Source organism: Rhinopithecus bieti, unplaced genomic scaffold (assembly GCF_001698545.2).
Source record: "Rhinopithecus bieti isolate Rb0 unplaced genomic scaffold, ASM169854v2 scaffold_33940, whole genome shotgun sequence".
In the NCBI taxonomy this organism is placed as follows: domain Eukaryota; kingdom Metazoa; phylum Chordata; class Mammalia; order Primates; family Cercopithecidae; genus Rhinopithecus; species Rhinopithecus bieti.
The window spans coordinates 1,021,684-1,034,107 of record NW_016814565.1 but is presented as its reverse complement, the minus strand read 5'-3'; the positions used below and the strand labels follow the sequence as shown (position 1 = coordinate 1,034,107).

The 12,424-nt window shown below is 36.8% G+C and overlaps 1 protein-coding gene across 1 annotated transcript in view; it reads right to left on the bottom strand.

Annotated features, from left to right (window-relative positions):
• LOC108514880 (probable E3 ubiquitin-protein ligase HERC4) overlaps positions 1-12,424 on the bottom strand; it is a 67,494-nt gene that overhangs the window by 52,489 nt on the left and 2,581 nt on the right. The window contains exons 2-5 of the mRNA XM_017851403.1: positions 12,051-12,110; positions 11,813-11,924; positions 11,117-11,306; positions 9,576-9,748 (exon numbers count right to left, since the gene is read on the bottom strand). Of these exons, the coding sequence (XP_017706892.1) occupies positions 9,576-9,748; positions 11,117-11,306; positions 11,813-11,924; positions 12,051-12,110 (535 nt within the window). The remainder of the gene's footprint in view (positions 1-9,575; positions 9,749-11,116; positions 11,307-11,812; positions 11,925-12,050; positions 12,111-12,424) is intronic.

Genomic DNA, 12,424 nt, shown 5'->3' with positions numbered 1-12,424 from the left:
ACTGACATACCAAAGAATGTCTCAGAGTCTTTTAATAGCAGAATTGATCAAACAGAAGAAAGAATTAGTGAGCTGAGGAGACAAAAGAAAAATGAATAAAAAACAATAAGGCGGCCGGGCGCGGTGGCTCACGCCTGTAATCACAGCACTTTGGGAGGCCGAGGCGGGCAGATCACAAGGTCAGGAGATCGAGACCACAGTGAAACCCCGTCTCTACTAAAAATACAAAAAATTAGCCGGGTGCGGTGGCAGGCACCTGTAGTCCCAGCTACTCAGGAGGCTGAGGCAGGAGAATGGCGTGAACCCAGGGAGGCGGAGCTTGCAGTGAGCTGAGATCCGGCCACTGCACTCCAGCCTGGGCGACAGAGCGAGACTCGGTCTAAAAAAAAAAAAAAAAAAAAAAAAAAGAAAAGACCCAAAAGGGCAAATCTAAGTTACTGGCCTTAAAGAGGAGATTGAGAAAGAGATGGGGTAGAAAGTTTATTCAAAGGGATAATGGCAGAGAACTTCCCAAACACAGAAAAAGATACCAATATCCAAGTAGAAGATTGTAGAACACCAAGCAGATTTAATTCAAATAAGACTCTTTGAAGACACTTAATAATCAAACTTTCAAAGGTCAATGATAAACCAAGGATCCTGAAAACAGTAAGAGAAAAAAAACAAATAACACACAATGGAGTGCCAATATGCTGGCAGCAGACTTCTCAGTGCAAACTTTACAGGCCAGGAGAGAATGGCATGACATATTTAAAGTACTGAAGGAAAAATTTATCCAGTAAAATTATCCTTCAAACATGAAGGATAAATACTTTTTTTGGAGATGGAGTTTCACTCTGATTGCCCAGGCTGGAGTGCAATGGTGCGATCTCGGCTCACCACAAACTTCGCCTCCCGAATAGTAAATAAAACAGCATGGTACTGGCATGATTCTCCTGTCTCAGCCTTTCAAGTAGCTGGGATTACAGGCATGCGCCACTGTGCCTGGCTAATTTTGTATTTTTACTAAAGATGGGGTTTTTCCACATTGGTCAGGCTGGTCTCGAACTCCTGACCTCAGGTGATCCACCCGCCTCAGCCTCCCAAAGTGCTGGGATTGTAGTGGTGAGCCAACGCACTCCACCCTGCAAGACAAATACTTTCCTAGACAAACAAAAGCTGAGGAATTTTATCAACACTAGACCTGTGGAACAAGAAATGCTAAATGGAGGTCTTCAATCTGAAAGAAAAAAACACTAATGGGCAATAACAAGATCATCTGAAGGTACAAAACTCAATAGTAAACAGAAAAATACAGAATACTACAACACTGTAAATATGGTGTGTAAACTATTCTTAAGTAGAAAGACTAAATGGTTAACCAATCAAAAATAACAACTACAACAACTTTCCAAACATAGTGTAAGATATAACTAGAAACAATAAAAAGTTAAAAGCAGGGGTACAAAGTTAAGGTGTAGAGTTTTCATTAGTCTTCTTTTGCTTATTTGTTTATAAAACAGTGTTAAGTTGTTATCAACTTAAAATAATGGGTTATAAGATAGTATCTGCAAGCCTCATAGTAACCTGAAACCAAACGCATACAACGAATACACAAAAAATAAAAGCAAAATGAAATCATATCACAAGAGAAAAATCACTTTCACTAAAAACAAAACAGCAAGAAAAAAAAGAAGGAAGAGAAAACTGCAAAACAACCAGAAAATGAATAACAAAATAGCAGGAGTATGTCCTTACTTATCAATAACATTGGATGTAAATGAACTAAACTCATGAATCAAAAGACATATGGCTGCATGAATAGAAAAATAAGACCAAATGATCTGTTGCCTACAAGAAACACACTTCACTTATAAAGACACACAGACTGAAAACAAAGGGATGGAAAAAGATATCCCATGCCAATGTTAACCAAAAGGGCAGGAGTAGCTACCATATCAGAGAAAACAGATTACAAAACAAAAGTATAAGAAGAGACGAAGAAGGTCACTATATGATGATAAAGGGGTCAACTCAGCAAGAGGATATAATAATTGTAAATAGGGCCGGGCGCGGTGGCTCAAGCCTGTAATCCCAGCACTTTGGGAGGCCGAGATGGGCGGATCACAAGGTCAGGAGGTTAAGACCATCCTGGCTAACACGGTGAAACCCCGTCTGTACTAAAAAATACAAAAAAAAAAACACTAGCCGGGCGATGTGGCAGGTGCCTGTAGTCCCAGCTACTCGGGAGGCTGAGGCAGGAGAATGGCATAAACCCGGGAGGTGGAGCTTGCAGTGAGCTGAGATCCGGCCACTGCACTCCAGCCTGGGTGGCAGAGCGAGACTCCATCTCAAAAAAATAAAAAATAAAATAAAAAAATAATAAAAAATAATGGTAAATATATATGCACCCAACACTGAAGCACCTAGATATACAAAGCAAACATTATTAGACTTAAAGAGAGAAATAGACCTCAGTACAGTAATAGCTGGAGACTTCAACACTACACTTGTGACACTGGACAGAGATGTACCGGACAGAAAACCAACAAAGAAACATCAGACTTAATCTGCACTACAGACCAAATGGACCAAACACATACTTACAGAACATTTCATCCAATGGCTGCAGAATAAACATTGTTCTTAGTACATGGATCACTCTCAAAGACAGACCATATGTTATGTCATAAAACAAGTCTTAAACCATTCAAAAAAACTGAAACAGGCCAGGCGTAGTGGTTCACGCCGGGTAATCCCAGCACTTTGGTAGGCCAAGGCAGGTGGATGACTTGAGGCCAGGAGTTCAAAACCAGCCCAGTCAACATGGCAAAACCCTGTCTCTACTAAAAATACAAAAAATAGCCTGGCGTGGCCTGTAATCCCAGCTACTTGGGAGGCTGAGACATGAGAATCACTTGAACCTGGGGGGTGGAGGATGCAGTGAGCCGAGATCAGGCCACTGTACTCCAGCCTAGGCAACAGAGTGAAACTCCATCTCAAAAGAAAAAAAAAAAAAGAAAGAAAAACTATGAAAGAAATTGAAGAGGACACAAAAAATGGAAAGATATTCCATGTTCAATATTGTTAAAATGTCCATACCACCTACAGCAATCTATAGATTCATTGCAATCCCTATCAAAATACCAATTACATTGATCACAGAAATGGAAAACACAATCCTAACATTTACACAAAACCACAAAAGACCCAGAATAGTCAAAGCTATCTTAAGCAAAAAGAACAAAACTGGGAGGAATCATATTACCTGACTTCAAAACAGCATGGTACTGGCATGAAAACAGACACATAAACCAATGGAACAGAATAGAGAACCTAGAAACAAATCTACACACCTAAAGTGAATTCATTTTTGACAAAAGAACCAAGAACATACACTGGAGAAAAGACAGTCTCTTCAATAAACGGTGCTGGGAAAACTGAATATCTGTATAAAGAAGAATCAAACTAGACCCCTATCTTACTATATACAAATCAAATCAAAATGATTAACGACTTAAATCTAAGACTTCAAACTATGAAACTACTGTAAGAAAACATTAGGGGAAACTCTCCAGGACACTGGTCTTGGCAAAAATTTCTTGAGTAATACGCCACTAGCACATGCAACCAAAGCAAAAGTGGACAAATGGGATTACATTAAATTAAAAAACTTCTACACAGTAAAGGAAATAGTCAACAAACAGGATGCGAGAAAATATTTGCAAACTAATCATCTGACAAGGGATTAATAATCAGAATATATAAGGAGCTGCAACAGTTCTATAGAAAAAAATGTAATAATCCAATTTAAAAAATGGACAAAAGACTTGAATAGACATTCCTCAAAAGAAGACATAAAAATACTAAACAGGTGGCCTGGTGCGGTGGCTCATGCCTGTAATCCCAGCATTTTGGGAGGCTGAGGAGGGTGGATCACTTGAGCTCAGGAGTTCGAGACCAGCCTGGGCAACATAGTGAAACCCTATCTCTACTAAAACACAAAAAATTAGCTGGGTGTGGTGGCATGAGCCTGTAGTCCCAGCTACTTGGGAGGCTAAGGCAAGAGAATTGCTTGAACCCGGGAAGTGGAGGTTGCAGTGAGTCAAAAAACAAACAAACAAACAAACAAAAAACGGGCATATGAAAAGGTGCTCAACACCACTGATCATCAGAGAAATGCAAATCAAAACTACAGTAAGATATCTCACCCCAGTTAAAATGGCTTTTATCCAAAAGACAGGCAATAACAAACGCTGGCAAGGATGTGGACTAAAGGGAACCATCATACATTGTTGGTGAGAATGTAAATTAGTACAACCATTATGGAGAACAATCTGGAGGTTCCTCAAAAACCTAACAATAGAGCTACCACGTGATCCAGCAATCCCACTGCTGAGGACCTACCCAAAATAAAGGAAAACAGTATATCATAGAGATATTTGCACTGCCAGGTTTATTGCTACACTGTTCATAACTGCCAAGATTTGGAAGCAATCTAAGTGTCCATCAATAGATGAATGAATAAGGCTGGGCACAGTGGCTCATGCCTGTAACCCCAGCACTTTGGGATGCCAAGGTGGGCAGATCATGAGGTCAGGAGATCGAGACCATCCTGGCCAACATGGTGAAACCCCGTCTCTACTAAAAATACAAAAATTAACCGGGTGTGGTGGTGTATACCTGTAATCCCAGCTACTCGGGAGGCTGAAGCAGGAGAATTGCTTGAACCTGGGAGATGGAGGTTGCAGTAAGCCGAGATTGTGCCACTGTACTCTAGCCTGGTGACAGAGCGAGATTCCATCTCAAAAAAAAAAAAAAAAAGGAAGAATAAAGAAAATGTGGTATTTACACACAATGGAGTACTATCCTGGCCAGGCTTGGTGGCTCACAGCCGTAATCCCAGCACTTTGGGAGGCTGAGGCAGGTGGATCATTTGAGGCCAGGAGTTCGAGACCAGCCTGGCCAGTATGGTGAAACTCGATCTCTACTAAAAATACAAAAAATTAGCCAGTTGTGGTGGCAGATACCTGTAGTCCCAGCTACTCAGGAGGCTGAGGCACAGAACTGCTTGAACCTGAGAGGTAGAGGCTACAGTGAGCTGAGATCAGGCCACTGTACTCCAGCCTGGGTGACAGAGCAAGACTCCATCTCAAAAAAAAAAAAAAAATGACATTCCTGTCATGTGCAACAATATGGACAAAACTAGAGGACATTATTTAAGTGAAATAAGCCAGGCACAGAGATAAATATTACATGTTCTCACTTATTTGTAGGATGTAAAAATCAAAACAATTTATCTAATGGAGACATAGAGTAGAAGAATGGTTGCCAGAAGTGGGAAGGGTAGTGGGGAGGCAGGGGCATGGGTGAGGTTGGGATGGCTAATAGATAAAACAAAACAAAACAAACAAACAACAACAACAAAAAAACAAAGAATGAATGAGTAAGACCTAGATTTTTCTTTTTTTGTGACAGAGTCTCACTCTATTGCCCAGGCTGGAGTGCAATGGCATGATTTCGACTCACTGCAACCTCCACCTCCTGGGTTCAAGCAATTCTCCTGCTTCAGCCTTCTGAATAGCTGGTACTACAGACAGGTGCCACCGCACTCAGGTAATTCTTGTAAGTTTTAGTAGAGATGGTGTTTCGCCATATTGACCAGGTTGGTCTTGAACTCCTGACCTCAAGTGATCCACTGGCCTCGGCCTCCCAAAGTGCTGAGGTTACAGGTGTGAACCACCACACCCGGCCAAACCTAGGATTTGATAGCACATTTCATGTACCCCATAAAGATATACCTACTATGTACCCACAAAAATTAAGAATTAAAGAAAAATTAAACGCAACCAGTGTTTGTAGTTTGTGTATCTTGCTAATACGATATATAAGTTTTTGAAAATAAATGTTAATGTTATAACAAAAATAATATATTTGCATGGTAGATGAGGTTCAACAAGCCATCATTTTCTCTGGGAAGTCTTTCTTAGTCCTTCATAGTTACATGCCCTCCCAAGTGTTCTCACAGCACTCTGCATTTTCCCTAATCTAGTACTTACCATCCTGTAACATAAAGACCAAAAAGTTTATACAATCTCTCAACACTGTAAGCTCAACAAGGGCAGAAATCACATCTTTTTTTTATCATGACATCCCTAATATCTAATATAATAATAAGCACATAGTAGGCACTCAATATTTGCAAAATGAACTTTAAAAAGAAGTCACATGGTAGAAGTTCAAAACAACTTATACATTTAGGATTATTGCCTAAATGTACAAAACAAAATCTATGTAAGTTTGATTATAACACTTACTTCACATTTTAATTAAAGTTTAGTATTCTTGCTTTAAAACCTCAGTTCGAGGGTGGTTATAGTGAGTATGTTTTATCTGTTTGGTTTTATTTAAGGGTTCTGCATAAAATAGTTTGAAAATCACTGATTTAGATCAGCACAAATATGTAGCAACTAGCCTAGACAGACCAAGTAAGGCTTCTCTTTTGGCATACCAGCATGTCTATAATGTCTATAAGTGGAACTCAGAAACTACTAAATAACCCAATTATTTGCCAGTAAACTCATTTAGCTGATAATACATCCATTCTTGACAGCAGGTACCAAAGGTATTTTCTTATGATGCCATTTGGAGAACTGAAAATGATTTTTAATTCAAAAACCTTCCAAAGGACATGACATATGGGAGGAACACATGCATCCATAAATCCTGAAATGAATAGGGAACACAAAGTCCAGTTCTCTAGTTCATAATTATGCTCCAGGGTTAGAGAAAGAAGAATACTGAGGAAATTACCCTTAATTCTTGACCATAGAGCAGAGGGAAGGAATATAGGCAGCTGTCAGATACAAGATGTCTTTGAATAAACAAGTTTTGATAGTAATAGCTTTCTTGAATGATACAAATGAATCATCCCTCATAGTTGGTATCTACAGATATCTATTTATGGCAGAGTAGGATGAAGCAAAGTTTCCTCTAAGGCATAGAAGAAAGATAATTCACTGCTCTAAAGCCTCCCAAAAAGAGATGTTTAAGAAAGTCATACCAGTATCATACTGCTTTTGACTAAGTAACTACTGCAAACAAGAACCCAATTTCCTCCTAACCCAAAAATTTCTTCAAGTCAAAAGTAGTGGTTTTCCATCCAAGTGGTGGTGGTAACAAAATCACTGTCTTATGAATATATAATAACTTACTTACATATACTGTATTATTAATTTTTTTGAGACAGAGTCTCACTCTTTTACCCAGGCTGGAGTGCAGTGGTGTGATCTCAGTTCACTGCAACCTCCGCTTCCTGGGTTCAAGCGATTCTCTTGCTTCAGCCTCCCGGGTAGTTGGAATTACAGGCATGCACCACAATACCCGGCTAATTTTTTTTTGTATTTTTAGTAGAGACAGGGTTTCACCATGTTGGCCAGATTGGTCTCGAACTCCTGACCTCATGTGATCTGCCTGCCTCACCACCAAAAGCATTGGGATTACAGGTGTGAGCCATCATGCCCAGCCCATATTATATAACTTAAACAATACATAAATCTTGGAAAACTATCAGGGCTGGTATTTCAATCCTTAGAGATAATTATTCATTTGCATATGGGATAAAGAAAAAGACTTCTTCAAAATCACAGTGGTAGGAGGCAACACAGAGAGGTTAGAAATATGGTCTTTTTGATTCCTAGTCCAGCGCCTATAACATACTACATGTGATCTAGAATATGAACTTCTAGCTCTAGGAGCATAAAATAAAATCAAATCCCCTTCTAAACAGATTATACTATTATATCTGCTAATATAAGAACACTAGTAACAGCAGGGACTTTGTAGAAGATTTGTATTTGTATTTCAACTCTACTACTTACTTTGATGTGGACATTCATTTTTCCAGTCTAGGAAAAGGAGCAAAATACCAACTATATAGGGTTTTAAAAGTTAAATATATCCAAAAAGTATTCACATGAACTACAGACAAAGGAGGTTCTAGTCCTATCTGTGGTTAGCAAGCAATAAATGTTATTTTCCCTTCTCCTTCAACTAACAAGATGTGAAGATTCTAGTATTTAGAATGAGTCCATCAAAAAGGTCTCTGAAGATGAAACTCTATCAAGTTCTTCCTTAGTTGAGACTGAAGTTACTGAGCTAGGCAGGTAATTTAACTTGCTGAAGCCTGCCTGTATTTTGAAAGAAAAAATGTTCAATTTCCTCCCCTTTTCTTCCCCTTCCATTTTCTCGAGGTAAAAGACACAGCTAAGGAAAAAAAGTACTTTTTAAAGGGGGGAATAAAGATAAGCAGATAATGAAAGCACAGAATGAGTAATTATTTGGTAATAGGGTCCAGCTGAAAAGGAATTGTTCACCAAAGTAGTAGGCCGAAGTCCAGATAAAAGAAACGATCTAATTTATCTCTCGAATCCTCGGCAAAAAGTACACAGAAAGGTAGAGACCCATCTCGTGAAGATAGAGAATCTTCTTAATAACTGTTTACTGCAGACCTGGACCCTGATATGCTAAAAGAAAGCCTTGTTCTGGGTAAAGGCAAATGTAAGAATGACCTGTTTCCCTAGGAAATATATGGCTATGATTTCATCAATCAAAATGAGGAGAAATGAGTTGTTTTTCTAGGAATCTTGGACACACTAAATACAAAAGAAAAAAGTAAGTCCAGAAAGTTAAGTATTTGAGAAAAACACCCAGGAGCTTCACTAAAATAGGAAAATAAATGGTCGGTAAAAGTTCTTTCTTAGACAAAGAACAGATGGATTATCTCCTTTATCCCTTTATTATTTACCTTAGTACTAGGCAAGAGGGTCTGAAAATGCAAAGAAGCTGTTAAGGACAAGAAACTAAAGATTAAAGGTTCATGTGGGTTTTTTAGTCATTCCATAGGTTAGAAACATATGCTTCTCCCTTAGGTCATGTCTCATCTAAATAGCAACTTGACAAAACCAAATGGCATAATAGAGATATACCTACCAACTGTCAGGGATGAAATCCATCTTTAATGAAACAGCTCAGAGTCTACTTCTTCATATAACTTTGAACTGCTACAAGTGTAAAGGGTACTATTTCTTACACTGGGAAAAAGGGCAGGGAAGAACAATAGGCAAATTAATGAATTACATATGTTTCCAATTTTAAATTAGTCATTTGTTTCAAATGAAATGTTCTACTTTAATTGAGGTCATTAGTACCCTATAGCAAAAGAACACAAGTTTAAATGTTCATAATCACAACTAGGACCCAATCTCTTTCATAGGATAACCACCTATAGCTAACAAAAACCATATAATGCAAACTAACAAATTATATTCTTCATATGTAAATATAAGGAGAATTCTAACTCATTAGTATGTTATTGTTCTGCCCAACTATGGATAAGTTATCTATACACGCCTAACGAAGTCAGGTAAGACCAGAGTTCCAAAGGACAGGTTTATTACTTCTTTTAAGAGAAAGTATAGATAACGTTTCCAAATTTCTATAATATACATTGTTTTCGCCAATAATGTTAAAATGAACATTACCAATCTGTTAATAGGAATGGGGAAAGAGGAAAATAAAGGAACAACTGGACATACCCTATGTAGTATTTCTAAAACCTTTAATGCAGTATGAAGAAAACTGTTGAAAATTCTTCTTTCAGAAGGGGGAATACCAATCTTGTAGAGTTTCAAAAGATGTACCACAACTTCCTTAAAAAGTTCTACTATCTTGAGGAACAGTGGAGGTTCAAGTACTGACCACCAGTTTTCTGTTATTAAAAAGTGAACATGCAAATAAAATGAATTTTTTTAAAAAATCACAATTTTCAAAATCATACTGACTTTTTTTCTGAAGCAGTAGTTGTTAACCCTTAGAATACCCCAGAAAGATGCATATAACACAATATCTTATGTAACATTTCTAAGGTTTATAAACCCCCCCGACCAAGTTAAACAATATTGTCCTAAAAGCTCTCAAAAGCAAAAATAAAGTATGAAAGTCTTGTTGAATTTATATTCTTGGTTGCCTAAATTATATTAAAAACTCACCACTATACCTAATATTAAAACCCGTTATTTAAAATGTTTTGCAAATTACAATTTCAATTTTTAAACAAAACATCCTTTAAATTGTATTGCTCTAATACTAAAGGATCTTTCTAAGTTTTATCTTTCAATTTAATATATGGTTGAAATATTGTGAACTACTACCTTTAAAATGCAAGGTACTCCTGAAGATCAAATACAGAAGCTGAACAATGTAAAGTGTAACATATGGGTCCTTCCCCACATTCACTATTTGTAGTTACTAAGTACAAACACTTCAATCCTATGAAGCAGGCAGAAAGAATACAAAAACTTCTGACAACAGGAAAGCAATACTCGTCAGTCCCTGCTTGACTCTTTTTCCCTCAGATTCCCATATTCTACCCCTGGCTCATTGCTTCCTCCATTTACCCTCAGCCTTAAAGTTCTTGTACTGATATTATTACTTCCATATATCTTAGCTCCACATATCTAACAAATACCATTAGCAAGAAAAGCACTGTGTTAACTGTAGCAAAAAAATTATAAGGGCCAGGAGACAGAGATAAAATCTAGACAATTAGAAAAATTAAAGTGAGAAAACTTAAGGCCAAAAAACCAGAGCGGTGAGAGATAGAAGTGCAAGATCAGATGAGCAATATAGTCCAGTCTACAGACAGAAAAATAAAATCAAATATCATGAAATTAGCAAGTAAAGGAAACATAAGATGAAGGGCTTATATCAAAGTTCCAAGAAGATTTAAAGCCCATGTTTGTTCAGTTTTAATTGTTCCTCCTCCTTTACTTCTTTAATAGCAAAATTATACTAAAGGTGATGAGGGAAAGGAATACGGGTAACAGTTTCTAACTTTCCTAATACTATCTCTGCTGTTATCTTTGATTAAAAATTCTATATCTAACATGTTTTTCTTTCAAAACTCCAACAACTAGAATCAAATGACTAGACAAAAGCAAGAAAAGAAAACAGGTTCATTTTCCCCTAAGACAGTGTCAAATAAGCAGGGCAGCATAATTGCAAATGGCAAAATAACTTATGAGCATTTTCATTTAAAGAGAAAAGGTTTCAAACGAAAAAATATTAGAATTCTTACCAAGTACTTTCAGTGGTGCCTTTTCTAGGTTCACAAGAGCTGTACCAAAGGGAATTGCTATTGTTGTGAAATTGTTGGAATCACTCATCAGGGGACATTCTGGTAGAGTAAGATAAAACCTCAATGCTTCAACATCAGGTAAGGAGCTAGTCAGTTTAGGAATAAGATTCTTTTCCAAACTAGCTGCCACCTATATTTTGACAAAAAGTAAAACCTACTTCATTTAAAATGAATACACTTTCAAAGAAAAAAAAAAAAAGGAAGGCAGGAAGAAAAGAAAGAAAAGGAAAATTTTGTACTACAGCAAACATGAAATGGTGAAGAAGAAAAAAGAAAGACAACATCTTACAATGAATATACTTTCAAGCACAATGAAAAGCAATGCCTAAGCATTGTTTGGAGAATTTTAAAAACCATGTGTACAATTCTCAATTTAAACTCTCTACTTCTATAACTATACACAAACTTAAGCAACATGGTAATATTAAGTAATTCAGGGTCTGCTTCAAACATCTGAAAAGATTTATAGATCTTTGACAGCTAAATTACAAATGCTTTAAAATAAAATTTTATTTTAAAAGCGCGTCATAAGAGTCTGTGGAACTGCAAAGTACATTAGGCTATAAACGTATAACATAAAACAAAACAAAAAAAATCAACAGATAATACTGTAAATATAATACTTTAAAAACAGACCTGCTGAGATATCTGCGGATGATCAGGTTGTATAAGTTTGTGGAATAAAAGCCTAGCAGCATTCATATCAACCCCTGAAAACCTGGTACCTGTTCTATAGTGATCATCATTGCTAAAAAACAGAAAAGAAATTAAAAAAAAAAGAATAAAAATTTAAAATTATTTCATTTTTTAATTTGATATACTATTTAAGACAATAAATTTGAGAATTCCAGCATATTAAAGAATTGCCACTTACCTAACAGCTAAAAAACTTCCATTTAGGCAACCAGAGGAAGAAAATGTTCCATCTATCTCACTAAAAAATTTAAAAAAAATTTTTTTAAATCACAGAATTAGGAATTTGTTTACCCTTTCTTAAAAAAGAATTAAAATGAAAAATCTAATATTTAATGCTATAGAGCACTCCTCTAACACCCAATTAGATGAATCAGAATTACATAAATTGCTAAAGAGTGATAAAATGATACTTGATAAAGGTATTACTGTTTATTAAATGATGAATTGATGGGTGCTGACGAGTTGATGGGTGCAGCACACCAACATGGCATAAGTATACATATGTAACAAACCTGCACGTTATGCACATGTACCCTAGAACTTAAAGTATAA